Raw genomic sequence first — 18,220 nt, 5'->3', positions numbered from 1 at the left:
TCTATGACAGCAGAATAAGGAGCAGGGCTGAGGGATGCGCAAATGTCAGGGTGTTTGGCTTTCTCTTTGCTGGTTACTGTGTGCTCAGGGGAGCAAACTGCCCCACAGTAGAACCCCCCCCCCAAAAAAAATCCAAGGATGAACACGTGAAGTCACTTCCCCTTGAAGAATTGGTCATACATTTTTTTTTTTTTTTTAAGGATATGAGCCTGCGGCTCAGGCATTCCTCTTTCCAGTTATTGGTCAATCGTTGAGAACATGTCTGTGTCCTGGCGATTCTGATACGTACTTAGCTGTGAGTATTCACAGTACAGTTTCACGCGTAGTTGCCTAACAGCGAGGGGGCCCTTAGGTGCATGTCTCTTTCAGAATTGTTGTGCAGAGTGTGCATACGCAGACAAATGTTTTTTGAACCCTAACAGAAAGATGCTCCAGGAAAAGTTGAAACTAAATTTGAAAAGTTAAGTGACCGAGGGTGACTCATTGGGGATATATTTCTTGAGACTCCCGGGGAAAAATCATGGAGTCCTAAGCCCACACCTGTCCCTCTGACAGAGGATCTGTTGTTGCTTTAGGAAAATGTTGACAATTCAGATTCAAATCTTATTTCAGGGTTGAGGACACACAGGCAGTTCTATGAAAATGGATTATCATTAAATTGCTAGTGATCTATTATCTATTAATAATAATCTATTAATTATTATCAATTGTTAGAACCCATGATTCCATTTCTGGAAGGCGCTAGTAATGGTGGGTATTATTTCCCAAGAGGAACTCTCCTAACACTGTGGCTTTCCAGGGTTTTATGGGAAATTCTGAGGTTCATGGAGGGTCTTAAGGGTCACAGACAAGAAGGTTGATTTTCAAGGTCGTGGGCAGTGAGTGTTCCCCCTCATCTCGGGCAGAGCTGCCTGTGTTTTGTACACTGGAATTCAGCCTAAGACTTGTGTTTAAATGCACCATTCTGCAAAACAAGGCTATAAGATGACAGCCACTGTGTGAAACTGTGTCTCAATGCCGGGATCTGGTTCCTTCTAGGTACAGTGTTCTTCAAATTCAGTTTTTCTCTAGAATCTGGGGGCATCTGATAAGAATAAAGTACTCTCTGCCAGAAGAAATGACACAGACACAATTTCAAAGCATATCTAGAAGGCTTGTGGAGTTACGAAAATCTAATCAGAGTCTGGGTTAAAGATGACAACTCAGCCAGGCACAGCAGTGCACGACTGTGTGCCTGGCACTCAGGAGGCTGAGGCAGGAGGCGCAAGAGTTCAAGACCATTCTGGGACATCCAGGCGGCCCTATCTCAAAAGTCCAAAAAATAAAACAACAACAATGACGGCGACGAGGAACACAACCATCTACTCTAAGATCCTGTTCAGTACCAGACCCCTGGTTGAATGAGAATAGGAGACTTGGGCTTCATGCTTGGCTGTGTTTGGAAGTGGTGGGCGTTTTTTGTCACAGCATAGCACATAGGGCCACTTTTCTATGCGAGACGCATTCTTCACACCTTCAAAAATTACAGCAGGAGGCTGCGGCAGGAGAACTGTCATGAGTTCACAGACAGCCCAGGATACACAGTGAATTTCAGGCCATCTTGAAATTCAGGGGTTCAGAGTGGGGTAACTTTTCAAAAATAACAACTCCCCTCCCCCAAACAAAGAAGCCACAGGCTGGCTGGCCACGTGGTTGGTTCAATAGCAGCCATTATGAAGAACCATGGAAGTTAGTTACTTGGCTGCCGTGGTATGGTTTGGATGCAGGGTCCCCAAAGGCTTCATGCATTGAAGGCTTAGTCCCCAATGCAAATAGTGTGTAGGGGCGAGAATTCGAGTGGGGTGGATTGGGAAGGAGCCAAGCTCTGAACAGACTCGGGAGACAGAGCTGTGTGGAAGGTGGGGGCTGGATGGAGGATGGGGCTCCTCTGGGGTTGTATCTTATGGGGGCCACTTGCAGACACGGCTCCTGCTTGTTTTGTGGCTGCTGTGAGGTAAACGGTTTTCCCCACCATCCCTGGTGTCACAGCGAAGAGCAGGTAAACCACACAGGCTTACCTAGCTCTCCAGGAACCAACCGAAGTATTTTCTTTGAGCTGTTTCTCCCAGGTATGGTCACAGAGACAAAGAGCGAACGCAGTCTGGCGCCCAGATCCGAGGATGCTTAACGTTTAGCAATACGCACATCCCGCCTCCCCCCACCGCCTGTCTCTTCCCTCTCCTGGAATATGTATGCTTTGTTGGCTTACCTGGGGCTGAAGCGAGCTTGGCTGGCCGGGACTTCAGCTGTGTATCCAACCTTTTTTCAGAAGTGTCTGGGTCATGTGGTTCAATGAGAGAACAGTAGGGGTGTGGAGAGGTGTGAGGATTGCAGCACCAAGGACTCCGAGTGGGTAAAGTGGACGGCAAGATTTCCTTTTCTCTGTAACAAGAGAAAGACCAATTTGAAATCTAAAGGCATTTAATGCAGTAGCATTTGTACTGGAAGTGCAAGTAGGGAGAAAGCTGATTTTAAAAAACCAAGAGGGAGCTGGAAAGATGGCTCATCAGTTACCAGCCCTGGCTGCTCTTCCAGAGGACCTGCCTTGGGTTTGCAGCACCCACACGGTGGCTTTGAGCCACCGGTAACTCTAGTTCCCATCGCCCTCTTTGGGCCTCTGTGGGTACTGCACACAAACATGCATGCAGGGAAAACACTCATAAACATAAAATAAATGATAACAGTATTTAAAAAAACAAATAGAATGCCTTTTCTGGATCTTGTAGGCAGAGCATCTATTATGTCATAAGCATTTGCTTAAAGAGGAATGAGATTCTGCAACTCTGTCCTCAGCTAGCTTGAGGATAAAATTCCTAGGCATGCATCTGTTTATACCTTCCCACCTCTCTACAGTTGCTTTGCCTCAAACAGCAAGCAGGGCAAGGAAGAGTGAAGGGGCCCGTGGATCTCATGACTATCCACCCACAGTGTCGCCCTCCAGAGCCCGTGTATAGAGATCTGCTCTCTGCAGCACACATGGCTGTACTGGGGCCATGGCCAATTGACTGATGAGCCATGCGTCTGCTCCCAGTCCTTCCCACACGCTCAGTGACGGGTGGGGGTTGGGGGAGGGACGACTCAATACACAGGCAAAATGAAGTGTCGCTTACTTAGGAAGAGCAGGGTAGATGTGGTCTATCCGACATTGGGAGGGCTCCTTTGCTGGTTCTTGTTTTTCCTTATTTATGGAAGACATGGACGCTGTTCTCTGCCCAAACATACGCTTTTTCAGTGTTGGAATCACTACTGAACATCTATCAAATTCAATATCGGTCTCTAATTTCTCCCACGCTTGCTTCCAGTGGATTGGAGTGTACCAGGCAATAGCCTAACAGAAACGAAGAGGGTTTTCAATATAAAATATTACTCGGGTTGTATGTATTTACTGCCATAGGCCGGATGCATTGTTATCTAGTTTCGGTTTCATGATTTTGTTTGAGATAGCCTCTCACTCTGCAGTCTAGGTTGGTCTGGCACTTGCTATGTTGTCCAAGCTATTCTACAAATCACGATAATTCCCCTGCTCCAGCCTCCAGAGTGCTGGGATTAAAGGTGTGAGCTTTTACACCTTAGAACTGATTTCTAAAATAAATTTTATTGTTTTTAAGTTTCCAGTATTAACTATAGAATACACACACACACACACACACACACACACACACACACACAATCTGTGACAAGAGCTAGTGAAATTTACTTTAGAAAATCCCAGATACAATGCCCTTTAAGTGCTTATATTCCATGTGCCATGCATTAGTTCTCTAGACTTATTTATACGATTGTCTTCTTTGAGTATATACCAACAGAGACACTTCTGGGTCACATGCAAATTCTGTTGTAGTTTCTTTAAACAGCCCTTCCCGGAGCTCCCACTGTGAAGACAGGATCTGCTCCCTATCTGGATCTTAAATGTAAAACAAGGATCTGGGAAAGCACCAGAAAGTACTGCCTGCAGCTTTGTAGGTAACTATCATTCTGTTGCACCCTGAAAATATAAGATTGTGTGTTGGGAGCAGAATCTCAGAGCTTGGCATGAGATCCTGTGCTTGGCAGGCCACATAGTTAACCTTTACATAGCAGCTCCTTAGAACCTCAGCTCAAGAAAAGAAACAACCTGACCCAGTCCTCCATCCACAGGAGCAGTCTCCTAGGCAACCCTTCCTGGACCTCTTACTCATGAACTCTTTACCCTGCCAAACATCCTCTTTGTGGCTTCCTAATATCCTGCCTATACTAACACCTGGTGCACAAACAACCCATTCTGCCCCTCCCCATATCCTGCTCTGCTGACTATATAAGCTAGCCTGAGAAAAGTAAAGTTTGCCACTTGATCAGAATCCTGTCTTGTGGTCGTTCTTTCTGCGTCTCTTGTCCCCATTCCCTATCCCTGACTCTCTTGTCCCAGGTTGATGTCCTGCATGTCGGGACAGTTGAGTACTGTCATCACTAATGTGTTATGAGTCTATGGATTTTCAAAACAGGGCAGAATGTCTATCAGTCACATTGGAGTCATATAGGACTCATGGCCACTGCTTACCCTCACTCTCGGTGTCTGGTAGAATCTCAGGCCTGTCTGCTTCATCCAACATGTGGACAGGAGTGAGATTTTCCAGGAAAACCTTTGTTAAGATTGCAGAGTGAGGACTAGTTTCACTGAGATAAGAATGGGAGTGACTTTTTTTTTTATTTTAGAACTGTGTGTTGCTTTAGGGTTTCATATGGACATAGAATCTCCTTGCATTCTTATTAAGGGTGTATTTTCTAGCTGAAGAATCCTATTGCTTTATCACAGCTTGGTGTTTCTAATGTGATGTAACCCAAGGATAGGGCAGGAAGCTTGAGACCAGTTCTAAACTGGAGGATATAGTGGATGGTCTGGTTTGACTGTGAAACGTCACCTAGTTTTGTGCTTTGAACACTGGTCCTCACTTGACGGCGTTTGTGAGGCTGTTGACACTTCGCCAAGTGCTTACCTAGCTGAACTCACTGAGGCCAGTTCATGGGCTTGTGTTACCTCAAGCCTCTGCTACCATGATTTTTGCCCAAGTGTAAGAACACAAGCATCACTTTTTAAAAAATAAATTATTTTACATCCTGACCAAAGCCTCCCTTCTCTCCTCTTCTCCTCCCCCCCCCCACAGCTTCCCCTCTACCCACCCTCCTCAATCCATTCCTCCTCAGTATTTGCCCCAAAGGGGGCAGGCATCCTACAGGCATGAGCAAAGCAAGGAAAACCGAGCTGCCACAATACCAAGCCCCTCCCCCTGTATTCAGTCTGGATAAGGCAATCCAGCAGAAGGAATAGGTTCCCTAGAGCCAGATAAAGCGCTGCCCCCACTGCCAGGAGTTCCCACAAATAGACCAAGATACACAATTGTCACATAAATGCAGAAGGCCTACTCTTATGGGAACTCATTCCACCAATATCTTTGGGGCAGCAAGCTCTAGGGTGTGGCCTTGTCTGCTTTGTGACAACTGATAAGCTGTGGAAGTGTGCTCTCTCTCTTGCTCTAGTTTGTGCTTGGTGTGTTGGGACATCAAGTGGCGGAGAGGCAGTATAGGATCTGTATCTGTGAGTTTGTCTATTCATTGTACCCCTTAATAAGTTGGTTATTATACATTCTGTAAATTGTTCTATCACCTGGCACCCAATATGGGTCTCAAACCCATGACCCTGAGATTGAGAGCTAGTTTTAGTCTTTAAGTTATATGGGTTATTAACAGTTACAGGTTAATAGTCACCCCTGTTTGTCATACTTAGTTAGGTTCTCTAGATGCCCAGAGATGTACTCCACACAGATAGGCAATCTTCAAATACTTCAAAGACCTACAGAACATTGTATTTAAATGTTTTAATATCTTAGAACTCAGTAAACGTGAGACAAAACCACTCCTGGCAGCACTGTCTGTTTCCGGGAGGATGCTGGTTATCAAGGAAACTCCTTATGCATCTTGTTTCCTTCTTGGCAAAACTGGCCTATTGGGCAAAGAACTTTCCCTTGACTCAGCTGCTGACAGTAAGCATGCTGTCCAATCCAGACAAGCAGAACTCAAAGAAAAACAAGTGTTGAACATTGCTAAGACAGGTAGGATCACCTTTCAAATTTTCTTGCTTCTGGAAATGGTCAGTATGATATTCTAGGCTTGTAGCCAAAGCTGGCTGCCCCAACGCTGCAGAGAGACTTTGGGTGACTGTCCAGGCAGCCAGCTGTCTCTGTCATGTCTCACACCTTTTGGAAGTCACTTGCTTGTACTTCCTGCTTTCTCAGGTAATATTATTTTCCTTCTCAGGTCTTTGATGGAGTTGAAGACTAGATAGTCACAGGAGTTATTCTCTCTTAGCTAAAGTATATTAGGTACAAGATTTAGACTCTTCAGGATAGGACAGCTATTGGAATAATCTCTGTTATCTGCCAGTTACCTATAGTCTGGACATTTAGTGTGTGCTTTTTGCTTGACGTTCTTGTTGTTTGTTGTTCTGTTCTTGTGCATGTTACTATTCTTTTTTACTCCCAGACAATACTTGATAATTGTTCTTATTGTATATAGTTTTGTGTTAGACTTAGAACTTTCTTATTTAGACAAAATACAGGGAAGTGTTGTGGGAACTCATTCCACCAATAGCCTTGGAGCAGCAAGCTCTAATGCATGGCCTTGTCTGCTACATGACCACTGATAAACTCGAGTGGAAGCACACTCTTGCTCTCTTGCTCTGGCTAGTGCTCATCGTGGTGGGACACCAGGCAGTGGCTGGATCAGCTCTGCTTAATTCTGTATTCGTGAGTTTGTCTTTACATTGCACCCCTTAATAAATTGGTTATTATACTTTTTGTAAATTCTTGAAGCAGCCTAGGTCAGTCCCATGTAGGCTCCCTGGTTGTTAGTTCAGATTCTGTGAGTTCCCATGAGCCAGGCTAGCCATTTCTGTGGGTTTTCCTCTGATATCCTTGATCCTTGTTTCCTAAAATCCCTTCTCTCTCTCCTTAGCAGGACTCTTCAAGTTCAGCCCAATGTTTAGCCATGGGTCTCTGAATTTGCATCCATCAGTCACTGGATGCAGGCTCTCTGATGACAACCAGGGTAGTCACCAGTCTCATCACAGGGGATGGCCAGTTCAGGGTATGCATCCACTGTTGCCAGGAGTCTTAGTTGGGACCATTCTTGTAGACTCTGTAAGTTTCCCTTGTATCAGGGACTCCATAAAGCCCCCTTTCCAGTCATCTCTCTCAGCACTCTCCCCCTCCACCCACCCCTCAATCTGATCTCTCAAGTTCCCTTGCCCATCCTCCCCCAGCTCACCCAGTAGACCTCCCCCCCCCCCACCGCCCTTGGGCCTTCCTTGTTACCTATCCTCTCAGGGTCTGTGGATTGTGGTATGGTTATCCTTTACTTTATAGCTAATATCTACTCTGAGTGAGCATATACTATGTCTGTCTTCTGGATCTGAGTTACCTTACTTGACTTTTTCTTGTTCCATCCATTTGCCTTCAAATTTCCTGATGTCATTTTTTTAAACAGCTGAGTAATACTTCATTGTGTAAATGTAACACATTTTCTTTATCCATTCTTTGGTTGTGGGGTGTCCAGGTTGTTTCCAAGTTCTGGCTATTACAAGTAAAGCTGCTATGAAAATAGTTGAGCAAGTGTCCTCATGGTATGAGTGGACATCCTTTGGGTATGTGCCCAGGAGCTATACTGCTGGGTCTTGAAGTAGATTGATTTCAAATTTTCTAAGAAACTACCATATTGATTTCCAAAGTGGTTTACAAGTTTGCATTCCCACCAGCAACAGAGGATTGGTCCCCTTACTCCATATCCTCTCCAGCACAAGCTGCCATTTGTGGTTTTGATCTTAGTCATTCTGACAGGTGTAAGGTGAAATCACAGAGTTGTTTTGATTTGCATTTCACTGATGGCTAAGGCTGATGGGCATTTCTTTTAGTGTTTCCCTGCCATTTAAGATTTTTTTACTGAGAATTCTGTTTAGGTTTGCACCCCATTTTTAATTGTATTATTTGTTGTTGTTTAAATGTCTAGTTTCTTGAGTTCTTTCTATATTCTGTCTGATGTGGGGTTGATGAATATTTTTCCCCATTCTATAGGCTGCCATTCTGTCCTATTGACATTGTCCTTTGCCTTACAGAAGCATTTCAGTTTCAGAAGGTCCCGTTTATTGATTGTCTTTCTTAGTGTCTATGCTACTGGTGTTCTATTCAGGAAGAGGTCTCCTGTGCCAATGTGTTCAGTGCTATTGCCCACTTTCTCTTCTGTCAGGTTCAGTGTATCTGGTTTGATGCTGAGGTCTTGATACACTTGGACTTGAGTTTTGTGCAGGGTGATAGATATGGATCTATTCGCATTCTTCTACAAGCCAACTTCCAGTTAAGCCAGCACCATTTGTTGAAGATACTTTATTTTCTCCATTTTGCCTTCTTTGTCAAAAAATAAAGTATCCATAGGTGTGTGAATTTATGTCTGGGTCTTAGATTTTATTCAATTGATCGATGTGTCTGTTTTTAGCTAATACCGTGTTATTTTTACTACAATAGCTCTGTAGTAAACCTTGAGATCGGGGATGTGACACATCCAGCAGCTCCTTTATTGTACAGGATTGTTTTATATTCATATGAAGCTGAGTATTGTTCTTTCAACTTCTGTAAAGAATTACACTGGGATTTTGATGGCGATTGCATTGAATCTGTAGATTGCTTTTGATAAGGTTGCTACTTTTGCTGTATTAATCCTACCTATCCAAGAACATGGGAGATCTTTCCATTTTCTGGTATCTTCTTTAATTTCTTTCTTTAAAGACTCAAAGTTCTTGCTATACAGGTCTTTCACATGTTTGGTTGGCGTTACCCCAAGATATTTTATGTTCTTTGTGGCTATTGTGAAGGATGTTGTTTCCCTGATTTCTTTCTAAGTCCTTTTATCATTTGTGCATGGGAGGGCTACTGTTTTTTTTTTTTTTCAGTTAATCTTATATTTTTGGTTGTGAGCCTAGCCTTTAACAGCTGAGCCATCTTTCCAGCCCTGCCTGAGTTAATCTTACATCCACACTCTTCACTAAAGGTGTTTATCATCTGTAGGAGTTCCCTGGTAGAATTTTTGGGGTCTCTTATATATACAATCATGTCATCTGCAAATAGTGAAAGTTTGACTTCTTTTCCAATTTGTATCCCCTTGATCTCCTTTTGTTGTCTTATTGCAAGTGCTACATTGAATAGATATGGAGAGAGTGGACAGTCATGTCTTCTTCCTGATTTCAGTGAAATTGCTTTGAGTTTCTCTCTATTTAGTTTGATGTTGGTTGTTGGCTTGCTGTATATTGCTTTCATTATATTTAGGCATGTTCTTTGTATCCCTGATATCTCTAAGACTTTTATCATGAAGAACTGTTGGGTTTTTTTCAAAGGCTTTTTCAGTGTTTAATGAGATGATCATGTGGGTTTTTTTTCTTCAGTTTGTTTATATGGTAGATTACACTGACAGATTTTCATATGTTGAACCATCCTTGCATCTCTGGGATGCAGCTCACTTGATCATGCTGGATGATCCTTTTGATGTGTTCTTGAATTTGGTTTGATAGTATTTTACTGAGTATTTTTGCATCAGTGTTTATGGAGGAAATTGTTCTGTAGTTCTCTTCCTTTGTTGAGTCTTTATGTGGTTTGAGCATCAGGGTGACTGGCCTCATAGAAAGAATCTGGCAATGTTCCTTGTGTTTTTATATTATGGAATAATTTAAGGAATACTGGTATTAGCTCTTCTTTTCAAGTCTGGTAGAATTCTGTGCTGAAACCATCTGGCACTGGGGGTTACAGGCCTATTTAAATTGTTTATCTTATCTTGGTTTAATTTTGGTATGTGGTATCTGTCAAGAAATTTGGCCATTTATTTTAGATTTCCCAATTTTGTGAAGTACAGGGTTTTGAAGTATGGTCTAATGATTCTCTGGACTTACTCAGTGTCTGTTAAGTTCCCCTTTTCATTTATGATTTTGTTAATTTGGACATTCTCTCTTTGCTTTTTAGTTAGTTTGGATAAGGGTTTATGTATCTTGTTGAGTTTTCTCAAAGAACTAACTCTTTGTTTCATTGGTTCTTTGTATTGTTCTCTGTTTCTATTTTATTGATTTCAGCCCTGCTGTCTACTCGTGTGTGTGTGTGTGTGTGTGTGTGTGTGTGTTGTTGTTGTTGTTGTTGTTGTTGTTGTTGTTGTTGTTGTAGAGCTTTTAGGTGTGCTGTCAAGTTGCTAGTATGAACTTTCTCCAAATTCTTTATGCGGGTACTTAGTGCTATGATTTTCCTCTCAGCATTGATTTCAATGTGTCCCATAAGTTTGGGTATGCTGTGCATTCATTTTCATTGAATTCTAGGAAGTCTAATTTCTTTCTTCCTTGATCCAGTGGTGATTCAGTCAAGAGTTGTTCCATTTCCACAAGTTTGTAGGCTTCTTGTAGTTTGTGCTATTGTTGAACTCCAACTTTAATCCATGGTGATCTGATAAGATACAGGGGTTATTCCAAGTTTTTTGTATCTGTTAAGACTTGTTTTGTGACCAAGTATGTGGTCAGTTTTGGAGAAGTTTCCATGAGGTGCCAAGAAGAAGGTAATGTGTGTGTGTGTGTGTGTGTGAGTTTGGGTGAAATGTTCAGTAGACAATTTGTTAGTTCTTTCTCTGTTTAGTTTCTGTCTGTATGATCTATCCATTAGTGAAAGTGGGACATTGAAGTTTCCCACTATTAATGTGTGGGGTTTGATATGTAATTTCAGCTTTAGTAATGTTTCTTTTACAAGTGTGATGTCCTTGTATTTGGGGCATAGATGTTCAGAACTGAGATATCATCTTGGTGGATTTTTCCTTTGATGAGTATGAAATGTCTATCTCCTTTGATTAATTTTAGTCTGAAGTCTATTGATAGATATTAGAATAGCTACTCCAGCTTGCTTCTTCAGTCCATTTGAATGGCCAACCATAAGTCTTAATTTGGGTTTTGCTGCTGATATTTCAGGAGACTAAGTCACTTGGATTACATATCCTTATTTTTACATACAGTGAAAATTATTATAAGCATCATAAAATTCAATTTAAATCCATAAAGACATGGAAGTCTGAGTAAAAATATATCTAGTGACTTCCCAATCCTAAGCACTTTACAGGGCTGGAGAGATGACTCAGCAGCTAAGACTGCTGCTCCTCTAGAGGACCCGGGTTCAGTTCCAGCATCCACATCAGGTGGGTTCACTATCACCTGAAACTTTCAACTCTAGAGAATATGACATGACATGCTCTTCTTTACTCTGTGGGCATACACATACACATACCACACAGCTCTCTCTCTCTCTCTCTCTCTCTCTCTCTCTCTCTCTCTCTCTTTCTCTCTCTCTCTCTCTCTCTCTCTCTCTCTCTCTCTCTCACACACACACACACACACACACACACACACACACTACAGCACTTACTCATACTCACACACCACACAGCCTATACTCATACACATACACCCCACACAGTAGGTGCTCACACACACCACACAGCACACGCTCATACACACACAATACACACCACAGCACTTACTCATACACTCACACACCACACAGCACACATATACACACGCCACACAGAGAGCACATACATACACACACAGCACACACTCACATGCACACAACACACTTGCACATACACACATAGTCACATACACACACCATGCACATGGCACACACTCACACAGCACATATTCACGTACACAAGTGAAATAAAATCTTTTAAAAAACTCACTCCAGTACCCAGTACAGCTGTGTAATGGAGGAAGAAGGAAACGCATACTCTGGTCAGCCAGCTGTGGGGGTTGGCGGTTCTGTGGCATAGTAAACTGGCCAAAGGGTAAGAATTAAAGAGAAGAATTGAAGGAATACCTGAAGAGCATTTTGAAAAACAAACAGTGTTTGGTTGTCATAAAGAGGTTAAATCCTACTGCTATGCCCTTGGGTATATAATTATGCTAGTATCATACCAAGGAAAACATAAAAGTGTCAAGCATGGGGAAAGAATGACAGATTTTAACATATCTAGTCTTATCTTTATAAAAGGCAGTTATTTCAAATTAAGAGCACAGCCCTTCCTGAGTGCAGAGATCATGTCTGTGGGTTACGTTCCTGGTGCACAGTTCAGCCTAGAGGATAGGCAAGAATCCCAAGAAATAATCTGGATGAACAGCCACCCAGAGCAGGCTGTGTCCAGTGCCTTCCCTATCACACTTCCCGGGAACATCAACAAAAAAACCCACTGCTGACTCTGAATCTGCAGCAGTCTTGACAAACACGGGACAGCACGGCTCCTGTTGACCAGTTGTGAGCACAGTTCGGAAGGGACGGCTGCTGTCTGCCCCAGGTGCCGTGGCATTTTGGGGTGTGTGTGTGTGTGTGTGATTCTAGTTACGGTTATCAGAGTGTGAGAACAGAGCAGAAGAGGCCATTGACCCTGACACTCACCTCGCCGTGGGGTTTGCACAGGATAGTCGTGCAGTCCGGACTGGATCGGAACCTGATCTGTTCCTCCCAAACAAAGTCGGTTGGTGGCTGGGGCTTTGCTTCCGATGCTGCTGCCCACACCTTTGAGAAAGCAGTTTGTTGCTGACAAATGCCACTGGGGTTCCAACTTAGATCCACAGATGTCACTGTCATTAATCTTTCTGCACAGATAGGCTTTTCAGTGTCATTAAAGGTGAGAAAGGTGTCCTTGCATTTGCCTGGGTAGAGCTGTAGCTCCTTGTGCCGCAGCCTCCTAAGGCCCTGTGGCTGCAAAGGCATCTGTTGTTTTAAAGTGTGATGGAACACAGGTTAAACAACTGCCCGGTCCACGGTATGGGGGCTGTGAGTGACCCAGGATTGCCAATAAATGCAGCCCAGCTGCATGCTGTCAACCTATCCACATATCTTTGAGGGTTTTTTTCTGTTGTTTGTATCTTGATTTTATTGTTCTCAAATGTGAACTTTATAGATGACAGGATCTTATCTCAATGTCATGCAAAACAAACACAGTGCACTCTTACAACCCACTGTCAAGGACTGGACACTCCAGGCTCAGAGAGACACAGACCAAGTGGAAAACTGTGCTAGTTAGTTCCTGTTCTCTGAGCCAACAGTCTCTTCACTTGTCTTTTAAGAAAGTGTTTTCTTACTTTAGGGACTTAGGACTCTCACTTTAATAGCTAGGGAACTGAAGAGAGCTGTGTTGCCTGCATCTGTCCACACCACCATAAATCACAAAGGTCATATTCAGTACAAAGACCAAGTGTTCAAGAGGCCACTTGTGCCGAGCCACAGGCTGACTGTAGAGGGAGCTTTCTCTATTCGGAATTGGCCCTGGAATTCCTAACTCACAAGGCTCCCAGCTCACCGTGCTCCCAGCTCCTGTTGTCCCCAGCTCACCATATTATTATCTCATGGTATTCCCTGATCATGAAGTTCAGATCAAGGCGGCCCTGGCTCATAGTTCTTCCTGATATTCCTGGCTGATAGCATCCCAGTGCACTAATATATTCTCAGTTCATGGTATTCCCAGCTCACAGCATTCCCAACTCAAATTCTGGTCAGATCTTGGCATTCCCACCACATGGTGCTCCCAGCTTGCTGCGTTTTTAGCTCATGATATCCATAACTTGCTGCATCCTTAGATCCTGGCACTGCTAGCTCACAGCTTTCCCACATTACTGTATTCCAACTCAGCTGGCCTCAGCTCCCGGTATTCCTACAATCTCAGGACCCTGTATCTGCAACACCTGGTATTCCCTGCCCACGGAATTCTCACTAACCATGGTATTTCTAGCTTAAGGCATTGCGGGCTCCTGATATTCTCAGCTCATGGTGTTCCCAGAACATTACATCTCATCGTGACACCCATGTTACTGTTCACACTCCATTGTACTCCCAGATCACCGTGTTCCCAGCTGGTGGCACTCCTAGTTTATGATGGTTCCAGGCCATCCTTACCGTCACCGTGGAGCTGGCATGCATGATGATGTTGGGGGGGAATCGGTACAAGGAAACTGCTTGTCCATTCACGTTCTGCTGGAGAATGTGGTTCCCGATCTCTGTTTCTTTGTCAGTGGAAGAGTTCATGAGCCTCACAAACAAGCCCTTGACATTTACCTCAGCTATTTTAATGTCTTCAAGAAAACTAGAAAGCAAGAAATACAAGGTGGGTTTGCATAGAAATGTCTTTGGCACATGGCAAGAACTCAGTAATGTGATGCCTGCCCATAGTCTCAGCACTGAGAACACAGAGGCAGGAGAATCACAAGTTCAAGGTCAGTCTAGTCTATGCAGCAAGTTACAAGCTAGCTAAAGCCTCATGAGAGCCTCCTCATGAAATAGAGCCCAAATAATGAATGGGTGGGCTATGGATGGAGCCTGTGGGCTTTTGTAATGATTTCCTTTTATTTTGTGTGTATGGGTGTTTTGCAGGCATGCAGGCCTGTGCACTGCATGTGTACAGTACTCACAGAGGTCAGAAAAGGGCACCGGATCCCCTGGAAGTAGGGTTGCAGACAGTAGTGAGCTGCCATGTAGGTGGGGGAAACTGAACCCAGGACCTCTGGAAGAGCAGCCAGTACTCTTAACCACTGAGCATCTCCCCAGCCCCAAGGACTTTTGTATTTTGCAACCTAAGGAAAGTGGCTTGCCCTACTGGTTCTGACCATTATCAGAGCAGTTAGTATTGACCATTTTATATCAAACAAAGGAAACCTAAAATGTGCTTAGGTGCCAGGGCATAAGTGTTACAGGAAAATGTAACTATGGTTTTCTCTATGTCCTACTCTCAACAGAAGCCACTGTGACATCAAACACCTAAAAGGAAATCAAGGGGCTGGGGATGGCTCATTGGCTAAGAGCACTTGCTGTTCTTTCAGAGGACCTGGGTTTGGTTTCCAGAACACACATGACAACTCACAGCCTCCAATAACGCCAGTGCTGGAAGCTTTGATTCCCTCTCCTGGGCTCCAAGGATACCACATGCACACGGTGCACACTCAGTGTGCAGACACCCACACATGCACACGAAAAGAAGGAAGCCAGACCATAGACATCCAAAGTCACAGCCCATGGTTCTTTCTTGAGAAAGTGACCACGATGATGAATAGCCACAGTGAGTTCAAAATAATTCTGAATCCTGACATTATATACAATGGCTTTCTTGCTCCCAATTCGTGTTGAGACTGTAGTGTGCTGAAAGACCCGTTAGTCCGTTACACACCTGCATTTCATAGAGTGTCACGTGCAAATACACCTGAAGGTCATAACTTCCCTGTGTTGAGCTAGAAACAGCAGCGTAATTTCTTATTGTTTACAATAATTCATCCTGCTTACATATCAGTTACTTGACAAAAACACAGTTGCAATGCTTTGTCCCTACTTCCCCACAATTTCTTATCTATACTGCCAAATTTAAAAAAAGCTATGGAAATCTGAAAAATAATTTCTTTGCATACATATATGTATACAGTGTGCATGTGTATGAGTTTGCATGTTCACATGTGGGAGGCACATGTATTTGCATGTGCTCATGAGTGTGCGTGTGGAGGCCTGAGGTTGATGTTGGCTGTCTTTGGTGATCACTCTGTACCTTACCCACTGAGGCTCTTACTGAATGCAGAGCTGGCTGGTTTAGCTGGTTTGGCTGGTCTCGCCGGGGAGGTCCCAGACTGCAGGTGATCAGGAAGTAACTTTTACATGGCTTCAGACCCTATAGGAACGTCCCCAGCCCAAGCGGTCCCCTGAGGCCATCAGTTGTGAACTGAATTGTATCCACATTCCTGTCCTCTGCACCTGTGACTTCCCATGACCACGCCCTTCTCTGTGTATGTGTGTGGCTGCCATCCTTAGTAGGCTCTGATCTCTGTGTGACACTGTCACAGCACCCTAACTGTTTTCTCCAGCCTCCACCCCCACCCCCACCCCCACACTTTGAATTGCTCTCCCTTTAGCTCCCAGAACAATCTTTGTGCAGACCCAATCTGACTTTGCCTCATTTCAGCTGGAAACTTTATGACTTCCTCCCAGAGACTAAACCAACTTCTCAGCATGGCAGCAAACCCCGCCTAGTCTCTCAGTTTCTCAAGTTTCATTTCCATGCTTCCCACCTCAGGCTTGAGCTGTGGCCACACAGAATTCCTCGAGAGCATCATCCATGTGGCTGCCCACATCTCTCTCAGGGCCAACACAAATGCTGTTGCTGCCTCTTGCTACCCACCCCCCTGCCAACCCTTCCATTTGAGACGAATCAATGTCTTTTGGCATCATGAGCACAAAAAGTCTCCTTATTTCCATTTGTTTCCCTGATTTGGCCAGTTAGTTTTCCTTTCTGGTGAACTGCCATTCCATACCGTTTAATTCCCTTTTCTGTGGGCTGTTTTGCATTTTCATGACTGACTGATGGCGTCATGTTTAACACACACACATGCATCCCCAAAGGAGAGGCTACAACTCTCTCTTTTTTGGTACATGCTATGGCTTGGACATCAAGTGTCTCCCACAGGCTCACGTGTTAGGACACTTGGTCTCCAGGTGGCGGCGCTGTCTGGGGAACCTTTAGAGTGTGGGCCTCACTGGAGGAAGTGGGTCACTGCGGGTGGCCTTGCCGTTTGTAGTCTGGCTATGCTCTGCCCTCTTTGCTCCTTGTTCCACCTGGCTGTGAGGAGGTCAAGACCCCAGCGGCTCTCCCAGCTCCATGAAGCGCCTGCCAACATGCCTTCCCTGCCATGACAGACCGTATCCCCAAAACTGTCTGAGTACTTCCTCCCCTAAGCTACTGACGTCACACGCCCTGTAACAGTGAGGAATGGCTAATACAGTAGACTTTCATTTTTCTCCCCACAGCTGCTGCTTTTGTGTCCTGAATATGAACTGCTTTTCTATTCTTTAAATACTTTACGAGCACGGATGTTTTGCCTGCATGTATGCCTGTGCACCACTTATGTGTCTCATGTCAAGGAGACCAGAAGGTGAGGGGTCTACTGGATCCAATGACACTGGAGTTACATACGATTGTGAGCATTTGGACCTCTGTGGTAGCCAAAATGTACCCACCCTTCACCCCTGGGGCCTATGAATATGCTAATGAAAAATTGGAAAGGTTTTGCAACTACAATTGAAGCAGGTTTTAAGAGAGACTAGCCTAGGCTATTCAACAGGCCCCCAATCCAAGGAGTCCTTGAAGTTAGAGATTGACTCCAGGTGAGCGGAAGGGATGGACTAAGTAAAGGTGAGCGGAAGGGATGGACTAAGTAAAGCACACTGCTGTTGGTGGTGAGGGCAGGGAGCTACACACACACACTCAGGAGAGGACTCCAAGAGGACGCTCAGCCAGGAAGTCACAGCCTCAATCCCAAAGCCAGAGGAACTGCATTTGGCTAACAACCTTGAAGAGTGTGGCCAAGAGCCTTAGATTAGAGCTCAGGTGTCTGACACTTGGCTATGACTTTGTGAAACTCTAACAAGAAAAATCAGGCAAACCAATCCAGGATTATTTATTTATTTATTTATTTATTTATTTATTTATTTATTTTTGGTTTTTGAGACAGGGTTTCTCTGTGTAGCTTTAGAGCCTATCCTGGCACTCGCTCTGGAGACCAGGCTGGCCTGGAACTCACAGAGATCCGCCTGTCTCTGGGATTAAAGGCGTGTGCCACCAATGCCCGGCTCCTCCAGGATTATGACCTACACAACTGTAGCAAGGGCCAGATGATGAGACTCAGTATGTAAAGGCGCTTGCTGCCAAGCCTGATAACCTGAGTCTGATCCCTGGAATCCTCATGATAGAAGGAGAGAATGGTTGTTCTTCAGTCTCTCATGCTCTCTCTCTCCCTCTCTCCTCTCTCTGCCCCCCCCAACACAAATGTTTAACACCAATTATATTCTATGATAGGTGCTAGTTTGCTTATTTTAAGTCATGAAGTTAGTGGCAAACTTGTACAGCAGCAGAATAAAACTGATACGCTCAACACTGCCTATTTGACCTGCAAGTTTAGTCCCAATGTTCTTTTTGAAGACTTATTTCAGTGTCTCTTGTCATCATCATCTTCTTCCCCTTTCTTCTTGTTCTTTTTCAACCAACTCCGAGGCAATGTTTTCATCGTGTCTTTGAAGGTATCTTTATATTTTTAAGTATTCTCTTTTAG

The 18,220-nt window shown here is 44.1% G+C and overlaps 1 protein-coding gene across 1 annotated transcript in view; it reads right to left on the bottom strand.

The window, feature by feature from the left end:
- Window positions 1-18,220, bottom strand: part of Lmntd1 (lamin tail domain containing 1) — a 59,088-nt gene that overhangs the window by 29,992 nt on the left and 10,876 nt on the right. Inside the window, exons 4-7 of the mRNA XM_027430190.1 lie at window positions 14,034-14,220; window positions 12,534-12,653; window positions 3,150-3,367; window positions 2,249-2,421 (exon numbers count right to left, since the gene is read on the bottom strand). Coding sequence (XP_027285991.1) covers window positions 2,249-2,421; window positions 3,150-3,367; window positions 12,534-12,653; window positions 14,034-14,220 — 698 coding nt within the window. The remainder of the gene's footprint in view (window positions 1-2,248; window positions 2,422-3,149; window positions 3,368-12,533; window positions 12,654-14,033; window positions 14,221-18,220) is intronic.

This window comes from Cricetulus griseus, chromosome 8, assembly GCF_003668045.3.
Source record: "Cricetulus griseus strain 17A/GY chromosome 8, alternate assembly CriGri-PICRH-1.0, whole genome shotgun sequence".
NCBI classification, from domain to species: domain Eukaryota; kingdom Metazoa; phylum Chordata; class Mammalia; order Rodentia; family Cricetidae; genus Cricetulus; species Cricetulus griseus.
Note: the sequence above shows the minus strand (reverse complement) of the source record. Positions and strands in the feature narration are given on the sequence as shown.